The 16,273-nt window shown below is 51.1% G+C and overlaps 1 protein-coding gene across 1 annotated transcript; it reads left to right on the forward strand.

Moving 5' to 3' along the window:
- The first annotated feature begins 2,853 nt into the window (after window positions 1-2,853).
- On the forward strand, window positions 2,854-9,586 carry CALHM3 (calcium homeostasis modulator 3). The gene is made up of 3 exons (XM_019724700.2): window positions 2,854-3,737; window positions 5,809-6,064; window positions 8,738-9,586. Exons 1-3 carry the CDS (start codon window positions 3,451-3,453, stop codon window positions 9,221-9,223), a joined length of 1,029 nt encoding a protein of 342 aa, XP_019580259.2. The 5' UTR covers window positions 2,854-3,450; the 3' UTR covers window positions 9,224-9,586.
- Window positions 9,587-16,273: the final 6,687 nt, after the last annotated feature.

Below are 16,273 nucleotides of genomic sequence, written 5' to 3' on the forward strand. Positions count from 1 at the left end.
CTTTTATTCTGTTCCTTAATCCCTTCGAGTTTTTCCAGTAAAAATGTTTTATGACTTTTATTGAGAAATTGAGCAAATCATTATAAAAGCAGACAATTTAGAAAATACAGAATTTTACATGTAAAATCATCCTGAGATAATATTTCTTTAAGTTGTGGTGGGCTTCCTTCTTGCCCTTTTCTTTGAATGTTTTCCGGTAAATATGGTAAATACATAGCAAAGGTCAGTATGGTCACCCAGCACACCACCCCTTGGGGCCCAGGGCCCCAGGCTGACCTGGGAGCTCTAGCTCACCTGTCAGAGATTGGAGCTCTGAACAGAAGAGACCTTGTTCCAATTTCCTGCAGTGTTCTCCCAAAAGCAGTATTTATTCTTTTCTAGAGACTCCCCTGAGATTAGAACGGGAGAGAGGGATGCTCAGACCCTCTCAGCCCAGTTTTCTTCCCTCCCTGCTTGGGCCCAGTCCTGTGGTTCAGGGTTGAGATGCATAGCATTGAGGTGGGACAGTTCCCTTTCCTGTCAGCAGCCCAATGGGTGACGAAGGCTGGAAGAAACAAACGGAGGATCCTAGCTACCTTCCTGGCTCTGTCCCCACCAGGCTGTGTGACCTCTGCCATAAGACCCAGCCTTTCCAGAAGAATGTGATGGTGGTGGTTCTCTGCTGCAGTAGGAGCCCAGGAGAATGAATGGGCTTAAAGGGTTTCTCCTGAATGGCCCGCCCTCCCCTTCACAGAGTCACACCTGCACGCTTCTGATGGCTCTCCTGGCCTTCTCTGGCGCCCTCTCCATTTTCACTCATGCAGGTAATCTTGTCTCATAGGACGCAGAGTAACACACTAATTAGGTAAAATACAAACAGTAAGTAAGAACCAGGTTTCTGTCTGCTGCTACCTCATCAGAGATATACACTGCACAGACAGACAAGAAGTTTGCATGACATATTTGGGATCATCTGACTTAAAGTGTACGCTAAGTGACCTCCCCAAAATTCATTTTGCAGGTCCCAAGAGCCCCTCAAAGAGCTGGGCTGTCATCCTTCAGAGAAGCTCAAGCCCAGAAACAATGAGAGACCTGTGGCACCAGTGTGATGAGAAGGAACAGACATGCCTCAAATGGAAAATCACACAGGCAGGCTGAGCCACCTCTCCATGGGGACCCAGTAACTAATTAATGGTGTTAACAATTCTCCCTAGGAATGTCAGGCAAGCCAGCCAGCATGTGTCCTTGTGTGCCCTGGAAAAACCTGGAAGGACACACCCCCTTGCAGTGACCCGAACACAGTCGGAGGATTGCTGTGATGAGACACTTCCAAGTTCTCTATTTTTAAGTTTTACCTAATGGTGAGTTTAATCAGGAAAAATGGAGATATTTACATTTTCTAAAAGTTGTTTGAGAATATGGAAACAAGAGTAGTCAGTGCAGCTGCAGTAGTCCTGGAAAGCTCCATGGAGACGGCAGGTTAGAGCTGGGCCTCTGAGGATGGGAGGATTCAGAAGGACGCTTTCCTCACGGGCTCTGGAGGGAGCCCGCAGGAGGCTGCCTTTGTGACCCCAAGGACCCAGATTCTGAGGAAAGGACAACAGTGCTGATGCATGAATTTAACTAAGGTCAGTACTTTGAGGCCAGGATGCCAGCAGGTCCACGCTGGATGGAGCAGGGGTCAGTAGGGTTAAGACCATCCTAGTCCCTGAGGTTTTTCTTATCTCAGGAGTGGCCCTAGGCTGGCAGTGAGGGAGCCAGAGGGATGAAGACTGGGGAAGAGCCTGGGTAGCTGGAGTCTGGATACCTCACCCGCCCCCAGCCCGTGCTCCAGGCCAAGGCCCACGGATCTGTGGCCCCAGGAAAGACCCATGGACTCCTGTGGCTGCCTTCACACCCCTTCCCAAGCCGGGCTGCCAATCAGGCCTGGGGGCCAGTAAGACAGGGGTGCTACGGGTGGGCATCAGGCAGAGAGAAGGGAAAGACAGAAAGACAGGATGAGGCAGCAAAACAGAGAGAGGACAGAGACAGAGACACACAAAAAGACCCAGAAGCACACACTGAGGGACACAGGAGTGAGATACACACACACAGCGAGAGAGAGAGAGTTAGAGAGACAGAGAGAGGAACAGAATGAGAAAGAGACAAAGGGAGACAGACAGAGAGAGAGAAATTAGGGGCAGGACTTACATTCCACTCATTTGCTTCCTAGTTACAGACAGGGAGGCAGGTACAGGTCAAAAGGTGGGCAGAGAGGACCGAGCTGGAGATGACATAAAGTGGATCTGAACGCCAGCATCACAGAGAACAAACACTTGCTGTCACTTGCTGTGTGTTTGGCACTAAGCGGGATGCTGCAGGGAACAAAAATGTGCAGGTCCAGGTTCCTGCCCTAGATGGGACTTCTCCCTCCCACACATAGGTGAGATTACTGACAGGCTGAGGTGGCCTTTCCCAGAGCCTGTGGGAAGTCAAGGCTCCACAGAGCTGAGGTCACCAGGGGTGGCTTGGTGGCAGGACTGCATTTGAGCTGCCTCTTGAAGAACAGATGGGAGAAAGGGACACACATTTTCATTGGGGAGGATGGCGTCAGCAAAAGTGTGGAGGGAAGACACCTCTGGGTACAGTTGAAAGGGCCTTGAATGCCAAGCGAAGGGGGCTGGGGGAGCCCCCCAGTGACACTTGAGCAGAGGAATGATGCAGTGGAAATTGTGCCAGTGGCCAGATCTAGGAAGGAGTGGGGGAAAATGGAGGAGAGGGTTGCCAGCACCCACTGACCCCCAGCCCTCTGTCTGACACCACATTCCAGCAACCCCCAAACTGCTGGCTACACCAACCCGATTCTCGCTCCATACCTTTGGCCATGCAGGACCCTCACCTGGAACGCCTTCCCCTTCCACACCTTTCACTGGCGAATGCTGAAACATGGCTTAACTCCTTTCAAGGCTCTTCTTTTCCAGGAAGACTTTAAGCCTAAGGCAAGGCACCCCTCCTGGTTCCTCCCAGCGTGAAAACCAACATGAACTCTCCCTGCGCTGACCAAGAAAATATAATTGACTCCATCAGCATCTTGGCCTGACCACACCCAGAATTTGCCTGTCCCCCACGGGAAGCCCCACCAGCTGTCAGGCCTCAGTATCCAAACCCCAAAGAGAGAAGGGAATGGGCTAGGGCTCTGGGGGGAATGGAGTGACAAGGCAGGGCACATTTGCCTAGAGGTGCTTTGGGCTGGCTGGTCACCGAGCAGTGACTCATTCTCCCGGAGAGGAGGGGAGTGGCACTGGGAGACAATCGGGCTGGACAGGAAAGCCTTCGTGGAGAGCAAGACCCTGGAGGCTGCACAGCGGACAGGACACTGTCTCCTCCTTGTCCCCCAGGCCCTTGAACGAGAAGACCCTCCTGTGGCCCCAGGGAGGCCTGGCAGTGGTAGGAAGGCAGCAGAAGCCTCCCAGCCCCCACCAGGTGGGAGCCATGGATAAGTTCCGCATGCTCTTCCAGCACTTCCAGTCCAGCTCCGAGTCGGTGATGAATGGCATCTGCCTGCTGCTGGCCGCGGTCACCGTCAAGCTGTACTCCTCCTTTGACTTCAGCTGCCCCTGCCTGGCACGCTACAATGCCCTCTACGGCCTGGGCCTGCTGCTCACACCCCCACTCGCCCTTTTCCTCTGTGGCCTCCTCGCCAGCCGGCAGTCCGTGGTGATGGTGGAGGAGTGGCGCCGGCCCACAGGGCAACGGAGGAAAGACCCAGGCGTCATCAGGTGCGGTACCACACCACCCAGCGACCGGTGGGCACCCCAAACCCTGACCCTCCCATGTGGGCATTGTCACGGCTCCTCCACCAGCACAGGCACTGCCAGGAGCACCCTAAACCCCAACCAACCCTGTGGGCATTGTCAGGGCTCCCCCAACCACTCACCCCACAGACACTGCCAGGTGACCCCCAAGCCCCAGTGACACCCAAGGGTATTGTCAGGGCAGGACATCCACACCCACAGCCACACTCAGATGTACCCCCTCCTTTCCCCAACCAAAGCATCATCAGCTCACAGAGTCCCATTTGCAGTTTCCACTGTGGAGAAACAGATATTTCTGTTCCTGTCATTTGTCACCTTTTCAGGGCCAGTGCTGGAAACACATGAATGATTCAGGATTCCCAAGAATCACCCAGGTCACATCTGTCAGGCTGGTCATGGATTATACCTCCCCACACCCATGAAGGACCAATCCATGACATGCTTAGCCAGTTTCGCATATTGTAAGAGGCACGATTGGGTTAAAGGCTGCATCCCTCTCCCATAAGCTCCCAAGGGCAGCTTGTACCACTCTGTCCTCAGATCGGTGGGTGCCCTCAATCAAAATCAATTGATGGAGTTTAGAAATTCATAATGCTCCCTGGCACCACTGAGCACCAACTTGGTACCAAGCTCTCTGCCAAGTGCTATGTGTGCACGCCGTCCGAATTCTCACCTTGGCCCTGGGTCTACTCCTACATTGGGCCTATTTTCAAGGATGAAGGACCTGAGGCACAGAGAGGTTAAGTAACTTGGCTGAACTCCCACAGCGAGGAAGAGGCACGGCTCAGATGCAAACACAGGCTGACTCCGCTGCTCTTAGTGTTTTGGACAAAATATCTAAGTGCTCGAGACCTGTGGGCAGCGGCAGGAGGGGACTGGTGGGTTTAGCCCACTCACGATCTCCTTCGCCCCCTTAATGTTTGGCATGGACAATTGAGGTGTTCTCAAACATACATGGTGTACCTTCCTGACAAGTTCTACCTTCCAACCACATTGCCTCCACAGAAAATGCTGGAGCCACTCTTGCCTACAGCGTATTTATAATTCACTGCTGGGTAGTCCACACACACACACACACATACACACACACACAGCATACCCCATTTTATGTTTGTATACAGTGCAAGTTAGAAACATCTGCATTCTATGCACAAGCAGCCTGTTTTGTGTTCCATGGGGGCTCCATGCTCCATGCTCCAGCCACACAGTGGGGGTCCGTGCACTGGGTGTGCCCTTGGCCTTTTCCTCTGGGATCCAGTGGGTTCCTGTCCTGTGACCAACAGCGAGTCCATGCCACTTGAGGCCAGGAGAGGCACCTGGAGACAGTCAGAGGGTGGGCTTCCTGGACGCTGGGGCAAGTGTTTGAGGTGTTACCTCTGGGAGGATTATCGGGCAGAGCTCTCTTAGTTTAGGCTCCTGTCAGAAGCAGGCTCTGGGGAAACTGTGATAATGAGGGGGTTATCGGGGCTCAGTCCTTCTGCGGACTCTCTGAGAGAGTGGGTAAAATACATCTCAGAATTGTCCCACTGAGGGTCTAGGAAGCTGGGGTATTAATGTACCAGGTCCTGTCCCTCTTGAGTTGAAGGTTGATTTGGGGGTTTTTAACACCCCAGTGTTTTCAGCCTCTGGGAGAAGAGCACCACCAAAGCCCTCATGCAGAGCCCCACAGGTGGTTGCGGTGGTGGAGGTCAGAAGCCCTCAGGCCTCCGCATGAACAGGAACCATCCGCCAAAGCTACAGATGCCTCCAGAAGGGCAGGGGCCCAACAGTGTCTGCTAGGAGGCCTAGAGCAGGAAGAACATCAGCCCCCCTAGTGCTCCAGTCCCGGGCCCCCTGGGGCCCCCAGCCCTCCCTCCTCCCAGCCCTCCATTGCTGGGACCTCTGCAGTGGGAGCTGCAGCCACTCTTTAGATGGAATCATGACTGGTATTTCCCAGCCCTCCTGGGAAGTCCATCTTTGCATCTCGCCTATAGCCTTCCTCCTAAGGTTGAACTCCCGCTGCCCTTTGTGAGCCGCCTCTTTCCTCTGCTCCCAGGTATATGTGCTCCTCTGTGCTGCAGAGAGCACTGGCCGCCCCCCTGGTCTGGATCCTGCTGGCCCTCCTTGATGGGAAGTTCTTTGTGTGTGCCTTCAGCAGCTCCGTGGACCCCGAGAAGTTTCTGGACTTTGCCAACATGACCCCCAGCCAGGTGCAGCTCTTCCTGTCCAAGGTGCCTTGCAAGGAGGATGAGCTGGTCAGGGACAGCCCTGCTCGAAAGGCAGTGTCTCGCTACCTGCGGTGCCTGTCACAGGTAATTCTGGAGGTCCTCTCCCAACCCTCACAAATATCCTGCATGTGTTCTGGGGGGTGAGGAAATACACATGACTTCCTGGTGCTAGTCCCCATTGCTGGAGACACAACCAAGGAGCAGGTGGTTCCCAGGGGGTTAGGAGCATGATCCATGGACAGGACAGTGTTCGGCCTTAGGAAGCGGGCACTTGGCCATCAAGCTGACTCATTGCAGGGCAGAGACCAGGTACCCATATCCTCCTGGAGTCAGCTAGGCCCACCCTCAGGCAGCCTGGATGGCAGGAAAGCATTGGAGATATACTGCTCTGCCCTGCCTTCCACCCCATACACATATTCCTCGCACACCTCAGAAATAACTAATCACCCTTTATTGAGCACTTACATGTCAGACACTGTGTTCAGCACTTCATATGCATTACTTCACTTAATTCTCAGAACAACCCTATGAAGTGAATGCAGTCATTATCATCCCATTCTGCAGATGAGGAAACTGAGACTCTGAGAGTTTAGGTCACAAGGCCAAATTCACACAGCTTGTACAAGATAGGGCAGGGATCTGAATATACATGTCGTAACTCCTGACCTTCTTAACCATCTCCCTACAGTTCAGGTTCTCCCCAAATGCCTGGCTTCCCACAGGGTACTAATTCCATTACCCTGGAGGAAATCCCAGCCCAGACTCTAGATTCTACCACCACCACTCACAGAGCCCAGGTCTGGGTTGTGTCCCCTAAAAAGTCTTTACGTGAACCCACACATGCAGAGTATCAGTAGAGCTCCAGAGAATAAAAACATGACCCAGCCCTTTGGGGATCCAAGACAGGCTCGTGGCAAATGCAGGCCCATCGTGCAGTGGAGAGAGGACCGGTGCTCAGGTGCACTTGATTCTGGTTCAGATTGTGACCGGGGCCAAGTCAGTCCCCCTGTGAGCCTCAGTTTCTTCTGCAAATTAAAAGGAAGTTTGTTCTCCTCCATCTTGGTGGTTCCTGTGGGCTTACACACTCTAGGCTCTCACTAGCTCAGTGGAAAGAATGTGGAATTTCCAATCAGGCCAGGGTTGAGTCCTGACTTAGCTGTTAGTTCATCAGGCACATTAAATTCTCCTCACATGTAAAATGCTCACACTGATATTTTAAATTGGTGTGTGTGTGGGGGGAATCCTGTGAGAGACCAAATGAGAGACGGTAAATCACATCTCCAAATGATAAGAATTCAAATATGTCTTTGCTTATGGTTTAGAGGAGTGACTTCTCTGCTCCAGGTCCACACAGTTGCTCTAGTCTTAGGGAGGCTTGAAGAGACTATGGCTTTGGATGAAAAGAGAGAAGGGAGAGGGGTCGGCCATGTGTGGGCTCCAGCCCTAGAGATCTACTTCCAGTTGTTCCTCACTCTTGGCCCAGAACACTGTTTCCTGTTCATGTCCTGTACAACTGTTACTCCTCCTTCAGGTCTCAGCCTAAACCTCACCCTTTCCTAAGCCCTCAAGTTCAGGTTGGATGGATCCCCATGAGTCCCTGTATGTCCCTCAATGCGGCACTTAGCCACTCATCACCTATTTAATTGTTTCCTCCACTAACGTGTGAGCTCTATGAAAGAAACGACTAGGCCTCCAGTGCCTCCTCCATAATTCAGGATGAATGGACACATAGGTGGGATGGATAAACATATGTGAGGATAGATGGAGGACTGGATAAAAAGATGAAAAGATGATGAATAGATGGGAGAATAGAGAAGGCAAAACTTTCCCTCTCCCTACCTTACATTTTCAGCTGAGATGCTAATACAAAGATTAACAAGAGGAAAACAAAGAGTTTATTAATGCGTGCAGTGCACATTACACAGGAGAAACCTAAACCAAAGAGTAACTCAAAACAGTGGCTTAGAATTCCAGCTTATATTAGCATCTTCAGCAAGAACAAAACCTTTGTAGAGAAGTGACAGGACAAAGGAAAGCAGTTTTAAGCTTCCAAGGGCAGAAACGGTGGAAAGGTAAATAAATGGAAGGAAACATGGACTTTCTTACTCTTTACTAATAGAGTAAGTTTTGTTTGCACATTCCTCTGGTGCTGTCTCTGGGCTGCTAAGAGTCTGTCTCCAGTAAAAGGAGAATTTATATCCTGCCTTTAGATGGAAAAGGGAAGTGTAGAGAGAGTTTTTCCTATGTTTGCACTTCTTAATTGTCTTTAGCTCAAAATAATATTTATATCAAAGAGGAATACTTTGGGGTAGCATATTCTGGTTTCCGTAAGAGGAAGGTTGGGAAAATGAGTAGTGGGAGCATGGATGGTTGGATAGATAAATAGAAGGAAGGATCAGAGTATGGGAGCATGAATCAATGGGAGGATAGATGGCTGGATAGGAGGATGGATGATGGATGGATGGAGGGATGGCTGGATAGGTAGATGATAGATATATAGTCAGATGAGAGGATGGATGACTGGATGGATGGGTGGAGAGATGGTTGGATGGATGGATGGATGCAAGGATGAGAGAATAAATGTAAGGGAGAAGGGATGGAGGTGGTCGGTAGGATGGATGACTAAATAGGAAGATGGATAGATCTGAGGAAGGATGAGAGGCCTAAGTGAAGGGAGAGGCTCTGGAACACCCTTGCAACGCGGCTGTATAGCACCCATGCCCCTCCCACACCCAACCTCTTGCTTCCCACCCCCAGGCCATCGGCTGGAGTGTCACCCTGCTGCTGATCATTCTGGCCTTCCTGGCCCGCTGCCTGAGGCCCTGCTTCGACCAAACAGTCTTCCTGCAGCGCAGATACTGGAGCAACTATGTGGACCTGGAGCAGAAGCTCTTCGATGAGACGTGCTGCGAGCACGCGCGGGACTTTGCGCACCGCTGCGTGCTGCACTTCTTTGCCAGTATGCAGAGCGAGATGCGGGGACTGCGGGGGGACAGAGCCGGAACGGGCGCTGAGCCTCCCAAGATGCCCGAGCCCCTTGAGGCCCTGGACGGCGGAAGTGGGAAGGCTCACCTGCGCGTGGTCTCCAGTCAGGAGCAGGTGGATCAGCTCCTGAGCGCATGGTACTGCAGCAAACCGCCTCTGGACCTCCGGGCATCCCCCGGGCTCTGGGGGGTTGGCCTCAGCCACCGTGCCCCTGCTGCGGCCCCCGGCACCAGGCTGTCCCAACAAACCCATGTGTAGGGACCCCAGCAGTGTCCCCACGAGGAGCGCCCCACTGACCAGGGTCCGGGGACTTTCCAGGTTGTGGGAGCTCCAAGGCAGAGCAGCCTAGCCCTGTTGGCCTCCTTCCCCAAAACAGCCCCACCTGTGGCCTAGTGTCTGCGCATGGCCGCTGGGGTTCTCGAAAGCAGTGCCTCACAAACTTGACCGTGCGCATCATTCACCTGGGCTCTTGTAAAATGCAGATTCTGCTGCAGTGCCGCCAGGACTGGCTCCAAGACTGCATTTCTAGCAAGTTCCCAGATGATACTGCTGCTTGTGGTCAGTGCACCACACTGAGTAGCAAGAGTCTAAATAGATCTGCCGTGGGTTCTGGGTCCTAGATGTCCAGATTCTAAATAACAACAACAACAATGGCACACGTTTATGTGGTGATTACTATGTGCCTGGCATTGTTCTAACTTCCTTACATATAGTAGCTCATTTAATCCTCATGATAACCTAATGCAGAAAGATAATTAATTGCACCATTTTTTAGAAGAGAAAACTGAGGCATAAAGAGGTTAAGCTGCGGGCGGTCACCCATGTAAGAGCTGAAACGTGATTGCAGGAGGTCTAACTCCAGAATGGGCTCTGAGCTACACATTAGTCAGCCCTCTAGCTAGTGTGGTGTATTTGTTTTTAATGCTCTGGCTGGGTTTCCTGCCGCTTCCGCCAGGGTTCTCTGGGTAAGCTTCAGCAAACTCCGCTAGTTGAGTTCCTCTTGAAACTGCTGATTAGTGCCTCTTGCTAGCTACAGCATATGAACAGTTTTATCTTTTCCTGTCAAGGGGATTTTTCTATTTTGGGATGTCAAAGGGGCTGGCCCTTCCAAATCTCGACTTCCGAAGTCCCATCAATTCTGTTTCTAAGAGACCCAGGCTGAGCAGCCCCCACCTGGTGCAGCCCCCTTTGAGATGCAGCTCCTTTCTCAGCCCCGCCTCTGCCGCCTCCAGTTAGCAGGCGCTTCCTTCCTCACCCCTCACTCTCACCGCCTTTCTTACCACCTGCGGCCTAACTCCTGAGCTCAGCATCGCTTTGCAAGGCTGCTTCCTTCCCTGGACATTCACAGTAGTATCTACCCGATGCCCTCAACAAGAAGCTGGCACCTGGTGAGGATTTGCCCAGTGTACAGTGTTTGGACCAGATCTGCAAATCAGGGTAGGAGCAGACCTAGACATCGCCACACTGAACAAGCATCCCAGGTGATTCAGTAAGTTCCAATGTTTAAGGATTTCTGGGCCAAGAGTGGGTGAAAATCCTTGAAACGCCAGGGTTAGAAGCTTGCTGAAAAAGAAAAAAACTGCCACTCAGTCTCTGGTGGCCCTAACAGGAAGGGTTGGGGAAAATCTACCCCGTAATCTCCTCTGGGCCTCTGTTCCTCCCTGATGACTCACTCACCACACACACACACACACACACACACACTGCTACTGCCTCCATCAGCCCAAATGGTGCAGACCCGTATTCACCCCATGGTTTTCTGATTCTCAGGGCCTGGGAGCAGTGCAGGGGCCCCTAGACGCACCCCCTAGAGCCCAGCCCCCTCCATATCAGGCGATCTCTGCTCTCCTGGGCTCTTGCCAAGGGACCTTGTAGGACCAGACAATCTCTGCAACTCAGCCTCCCCCCACCTACCCTGCTGTTGCTCAGGCCATGCAAATATCAGAAATGGCACTGAGGTGGGGCAAGATTTAGGCAAAGTGATTGCAGAGATTGGATGGGGAGGGAGGGAGGAGAGCTTGGAGATGGCCCAGTCAGCACAGCTGAGCTCCCAGCCTGGGGGAGGGAGGCTCAGGGACCCCACATAGAGCTGCAAAAATGCAGCATCTGGACGAGCAAAAAGCCACTGACTGCCATCAATACTCTTGCCTTCTTATACTGAGCACTTATTGAGCACCAACTGCATAGACAGCACTGTGCCAGGGAATCAGGAACGGAGAATACACAGAGGATATGGCCTGCCCTCAAGGAACTCACTGTCTAATAGAGAGACAGAGATGGGTACAGAAACCATCATAATCCAAAGCAAAAAGTATAAGTGATGTGATAGAGACAAACTATGTGCCATTGGGATTTAGCATGGAGAATCATGGCTCCAACCTAGGGGATCAGAGAAGGCTTCATTTGAATGGGTCTCAAAGGATAGGGAGGGTTTTGACAAGTAGAGAAAGAGATGGGGTGGGGCCAGAGGACCTCAAGAGAGGAAACAGTGAAAACAAAGGCAAACAGTTGGGAAAGAGGCAGCAAGTGAGTCATTCACTCATTCATCAAATACTGAGGGAATGCCTAGAGTGCCAGAGAGCAGGCCTATCTTAATGGAGCTTCCAGTCTGGAAGGGGAGATAGAACATGAGCTAGTGAACAAACAGCCAGATGGAAGAGTGTGCAGTCCTGCCAGGCTAAAGACCCTTAGCCAGAGGGCAGAGGACCCCACTCCAAATGCGTTCCATCAAGAGATGCCTCCCAAACCCCACACCCAGTGACACATTCTTGGGATCAGCTGTCCTTGATGGCCCTCAAATACATCCCCACCCTCTTCAGCTCCCAAATGACATGGTTTCAAACCCCAGATCGTCCTTGCCATCGTCCCTCCACACCACCATTTGTTTACATCCCGCGCGAGAGAGATGGCTGAAGCAGCGTATACCATGCCATCTGGGAGAGAGGGACACAGGTGGCAGGCTTCTACCTGCTCATGAAGACCCTCCCTCCCAGGAGAGCTGCCACCCTGGGTGCCCAAGCTTATTCCCCAGGCCTCAGCCAACTCTGGGTGATGGCCCTCCTGACGCCACCCTGTACATAGGGCCTCTGTTCTGGGAGACACAGTGGGCAGCCGGGCAAGGCGGCAATATACTGGCAGCAGGGCTTTGTCTGTGTAAGTCCCCTATCCTGTGCAGCCTGGGTCGCTGCATGAGGACGGGAAGGAGGTGGGAGCCTTAAGGGTTTAGCTCAGGATTTTCGCTTTATCCTGCAGGCAGTTGGGGACGAGAGGCAGTGTTTGCAGACAAGGCCCGAAGGAGGCCTGATACTTGGGGTTCATCCACATGGCCTGAGCTGCAGGAATGGGTAGGGCCAGCAAGAGAGAGAGAGAGAGACTGGAGTGGGAAGAGGAAGGATGAAAGAGTGAATTTCAGGATGGGGGAAGGATGACCCATAAAACCAGTCCTTCAGAGAGACCCAGGAGGGAGAGGACTGAGGGGAAATCATGGGTTATTGGTAACTGCCCATGCGGGGACTGCTCATGCGGGGGGTGGTCTAGGCCAAGCAGATTGGTGAGTTTCTGTCGGATTCATGTACATCCCTGGGCTCTACCCCGGGTTATAAAGGAAGTGTGGGAGGTTTGGCGCCTGTTTCAATTTAGGATATTGATAATGGAGGGAGCCTCAGCATCTCTGTATGGCGAAGGGCACCAGGACCTAACGGCTATGATGGGAGTAGAGTAATTATATCCACACTAACATCCTTCCACTTAGAGGGACTCGTAGACGATGAGGGAGTTCTCTGCTGAGGGCCTGGCTCTGCCCAATGCTTTGAGGCCAGAAGAAATGACCTCTCTTGCCTCTGCTTGATCAGCTCTAACAGGGTGAGGGCAGGAGCAGCTGTGGGATTGGGGCCTGGATTAGGGTGGAGATGGAAAGAAGCAGAAAATTAGAGGTATTTAAGAGATAGAATATACTCCGGGTGCTCATGTTTGTCAATGTCCTGCTTAAAATGTAACCTGTAGAGCAGTCCATCCTGTGTTAGTCAGGTTAGACCCGAATGTAAAAATAACACCAAAATGTCAGTGCCCTAACACAACAAAGATACATTTCTCACTCAGGCAAAGTCTGAAGCAGATAAACAGGGGAGGAAAGTTGGGCAGGAGGGAAGCTCCTCTGGTTACTTGGGGACCCAGCTGACGGGACTCCCCCATATTGGGATACCACATTAAGACATACGTTATTCCCCAGATTCTGAGACAAGCAAGTCAGTGAGTGGTTTACGTGGCAGTCACTCCCAGGAAACAAGGTAGGAACAGGGGAAGTGATACCAGAAAGGGAAGAAAGTCAGTAACGTTTGTGGAGCCAGCCAGTTACTGCTGTGGGCAACTCTGGGTGCCCACGTCCCCAGGCCTCCCAACCCAGGAAGGAGGAAGGTGGAGGGTTTGTTACCAATCTTCGACTGTCCCTGACTGGGGCACTAACTGTGGCACCGCCAGCTTGTCTTGGGCCAAATGTCTCCCGGGTGCGGTGAGCAGCCTTTGAAATGTAGAGGGGAGTGCTGACGGTGGTGGGTGTTACCCTGGTGTCCAGGGTCCATGAGACAGGGAAGACAAAGACTAGGGACAGTGGTAAGAGGTGGGGGCTTCTGTGACACAACTCAGTCCCATGGCTTCAACCTACCTGAAACAGAGGCTGGGAATTATAGGGAAGTACATGGAATATTTAGTGAGTACTGCTGGTTTTGGACACAACATACAACCTCCAGTACAGTTTGGCTAACACAGAAGAGAACGGCACTGTATCCTCCTTAGGTAAAGACCTCATACCTCTGGTAACACAGCCTGATAGTACTTGAGCTGCCTTGGCAGCCACATCTCACTGATGGCTGCTGCCTCCTCCACTGCCCTGTTTTCCAGGTGCTGCCAGAGCTGCTGGTTGAGGGCAGTGCTGCTTGAGCACCCTACCTTCATGCTCTCCTATGTAAAGTGGGCATTTTCCTAAAGGTACAGCACCCGCTCCCTAGAGGCCCCCTTTGCATGCTGCTTTACATGACATTTAACTCCTCTAGCACTGGGGTGCATGCCAGGACAACACTTCTAGGGGCAGCCCAGTGTACACTCCAGAGTGTAGCTGTGGGTGAGTTTGCTGCCAACACATTGAAAATTTGTGCAGGGTCATGTCACCCTGCTTTCCATTTACACCCAGTCATATGCTGTAGGAGTCAGAGGGGAGAGGTGGAGAAGACAGAGCATTGCTAAATGCACTCCCAAAGACCCCTCCTGTCATAGATAGAGTCATGAGCCCCCAAGGCCCACCACCTAATCTCCGGAGCCTGTGAATGTGTTACCTCCAGATGCAGAAGTGATTACGTGAAAGATCCGGAGATGGAGAGACTCACCTGGATGGTCCAGGTGGACACCGTGTAGTCACACGTCCTTATAAGAGGGAGGCAGGAGAGGTTGGAGTGATGGGAGGCCACGAGCCAGGAAATGTAGGTATCTTCTAGAAGCCAGAGAAGCCCAGGATATAGATTCTCCCCCTGGATCCTCCAGAAGAAACCCAGGCTGCCAACTCCTTGATTTTCAGCCCATTGCGAGCCACTTCAGACTCCTGACCCACAGAACTGTGAGAGAATAAATTTGTGTTGTTTTAAACCACTGTTCATGGTGACTTTTTACAGCAGCAATAGGAAACTAGCACACATTTTCAAAGTGCACTACCAAAGCTCAGTTGAAGAGATGGTAATTATTACTGTTACGCGATTATAACCATCATTTACTGAGAGCTCACTGTGGGCCTAGCTCTGCGCTAAACTTTTTACCTGCAGCATCTCATTGAATCCTCATGACGACAGCCTGAAATGTCGGCTCTTTTATTCTCCCCATTTCACAGATGCAAAGTCTGTGGCATCCAGAGGTTACATTACTTACTTGCTCAAGGTCCCTGGTTGGTATGTGGCTGGGTTGAGCTGTGAACCCCGGTCGCTGATGAGGGTTCTTACGTGCTCTGTAACATGGTTTCTTGCTAAGAAGAAACTTGACTGTTCAATGAAAGAAACACTGAGAGACTGGGCAGCGCCTGAGGAGGATTTGGGTGGGCAGATGATGCTTTAGGAGCGGGGCATGTTCCACATATCCTTTCTGTGGTGGCTGACACAGCTCTGGCTTCAGCTGCTGCTCAAGAGGCCACCACCACTTTCTCCCTCACAGGACACCTGCCCCTCGCCCTCATGCTTCAGAGACAGAGGTTCCTAACCTTCTTCACATCCCAGTGTGTGGAGACATTGATTGACACGTGACACCTGGGCAAACGAAGGGGATTTGGAGACATCTATATAGAGCCCAGTGGGACAATGATTACATCTTCATTATCTTATAGAATTATGATTAGAAAAATGTAGCACAAATTAGGAAAGATATTCAATACTGAATTGGTATAAAACACCCGAATGAAATCTCCCAGGCTTCTTGAGCATGCTTCAGTGAACATAAATTTTTAACATCAGATTTTGAAATGACGATGGCAGATTCTATTCAAGGCTCTTTTTTTTAAATTGAGATGTAATTGACATATACTATTATGTTTCAGGTGTACAATATAATTGTTCTATATATGTTTATATTGCAAATTAATCACCACAATAAGTCTAGTTAATATCCATCACCTCACATAGTTACACATATTTTTTTGGAGACTTTTTAAGATTCACTCTCTTGGCACTTTCAAATATACAATACAGTATTATTAATTATAGTTACCATGCTGTACATTACATCCCCAAACTCATTTATTTTATAACTGGAAGTTTGTATCTTTTGATCATGTTTACCCATCCCCTCAAGGCTCTTTAATAATGATCTCTTCAAATGTTTGATAAATACCACCCAGAGAAGACTTGGCCCGAGTTGATAAATTTAAAACTAATTTATACAACCACTCAAAAATTTACAACAGTCTGAATGGTATGTCAAGACTGCAGCACTCATCCTTTATTTTCAATAACTGTAACCAAAACTCTTGTGATATGCGAATAGTAAGTGTAGAATCCAATCAAGCTGTTTTGTATCAAGTATTTTTAAATAACATTGAAGTTAGAATTTGCAGAGTGTATATGTAGTTGGAGCAGGCACCATGCAGCCAGCTCGGGTGCCACTAGCAGGGCACATCAGCTACAAACAGTATCCACTGTAGAAGACAGAGATTCCAGGCGGCCCCCTGGAGCGGCACTCCTCCTGGGCTTCTGCACCAGCCCACTCCACCCCACCACTCCGCACCCGAGACTGTGTGCCAAGCTGTGCTGCAGCTCAGACCCCTTGTCAGCCAGCACG

Source organism: Rhinolophus sinicus, linkage group LG07 (assembly GCF_036562045.2).
Source record: "Rhinolophus sinicus isolate RSC01 linkage group LG07, ASM3656204v1, whole genome shotgun sequence".
Lineage (NCBI taxonomy): Eukaryota > Metazoa > Chordata > Mammalia > Chiroptera > Rhinolophidae > Rhinolophus > Rhinolophus sinicus.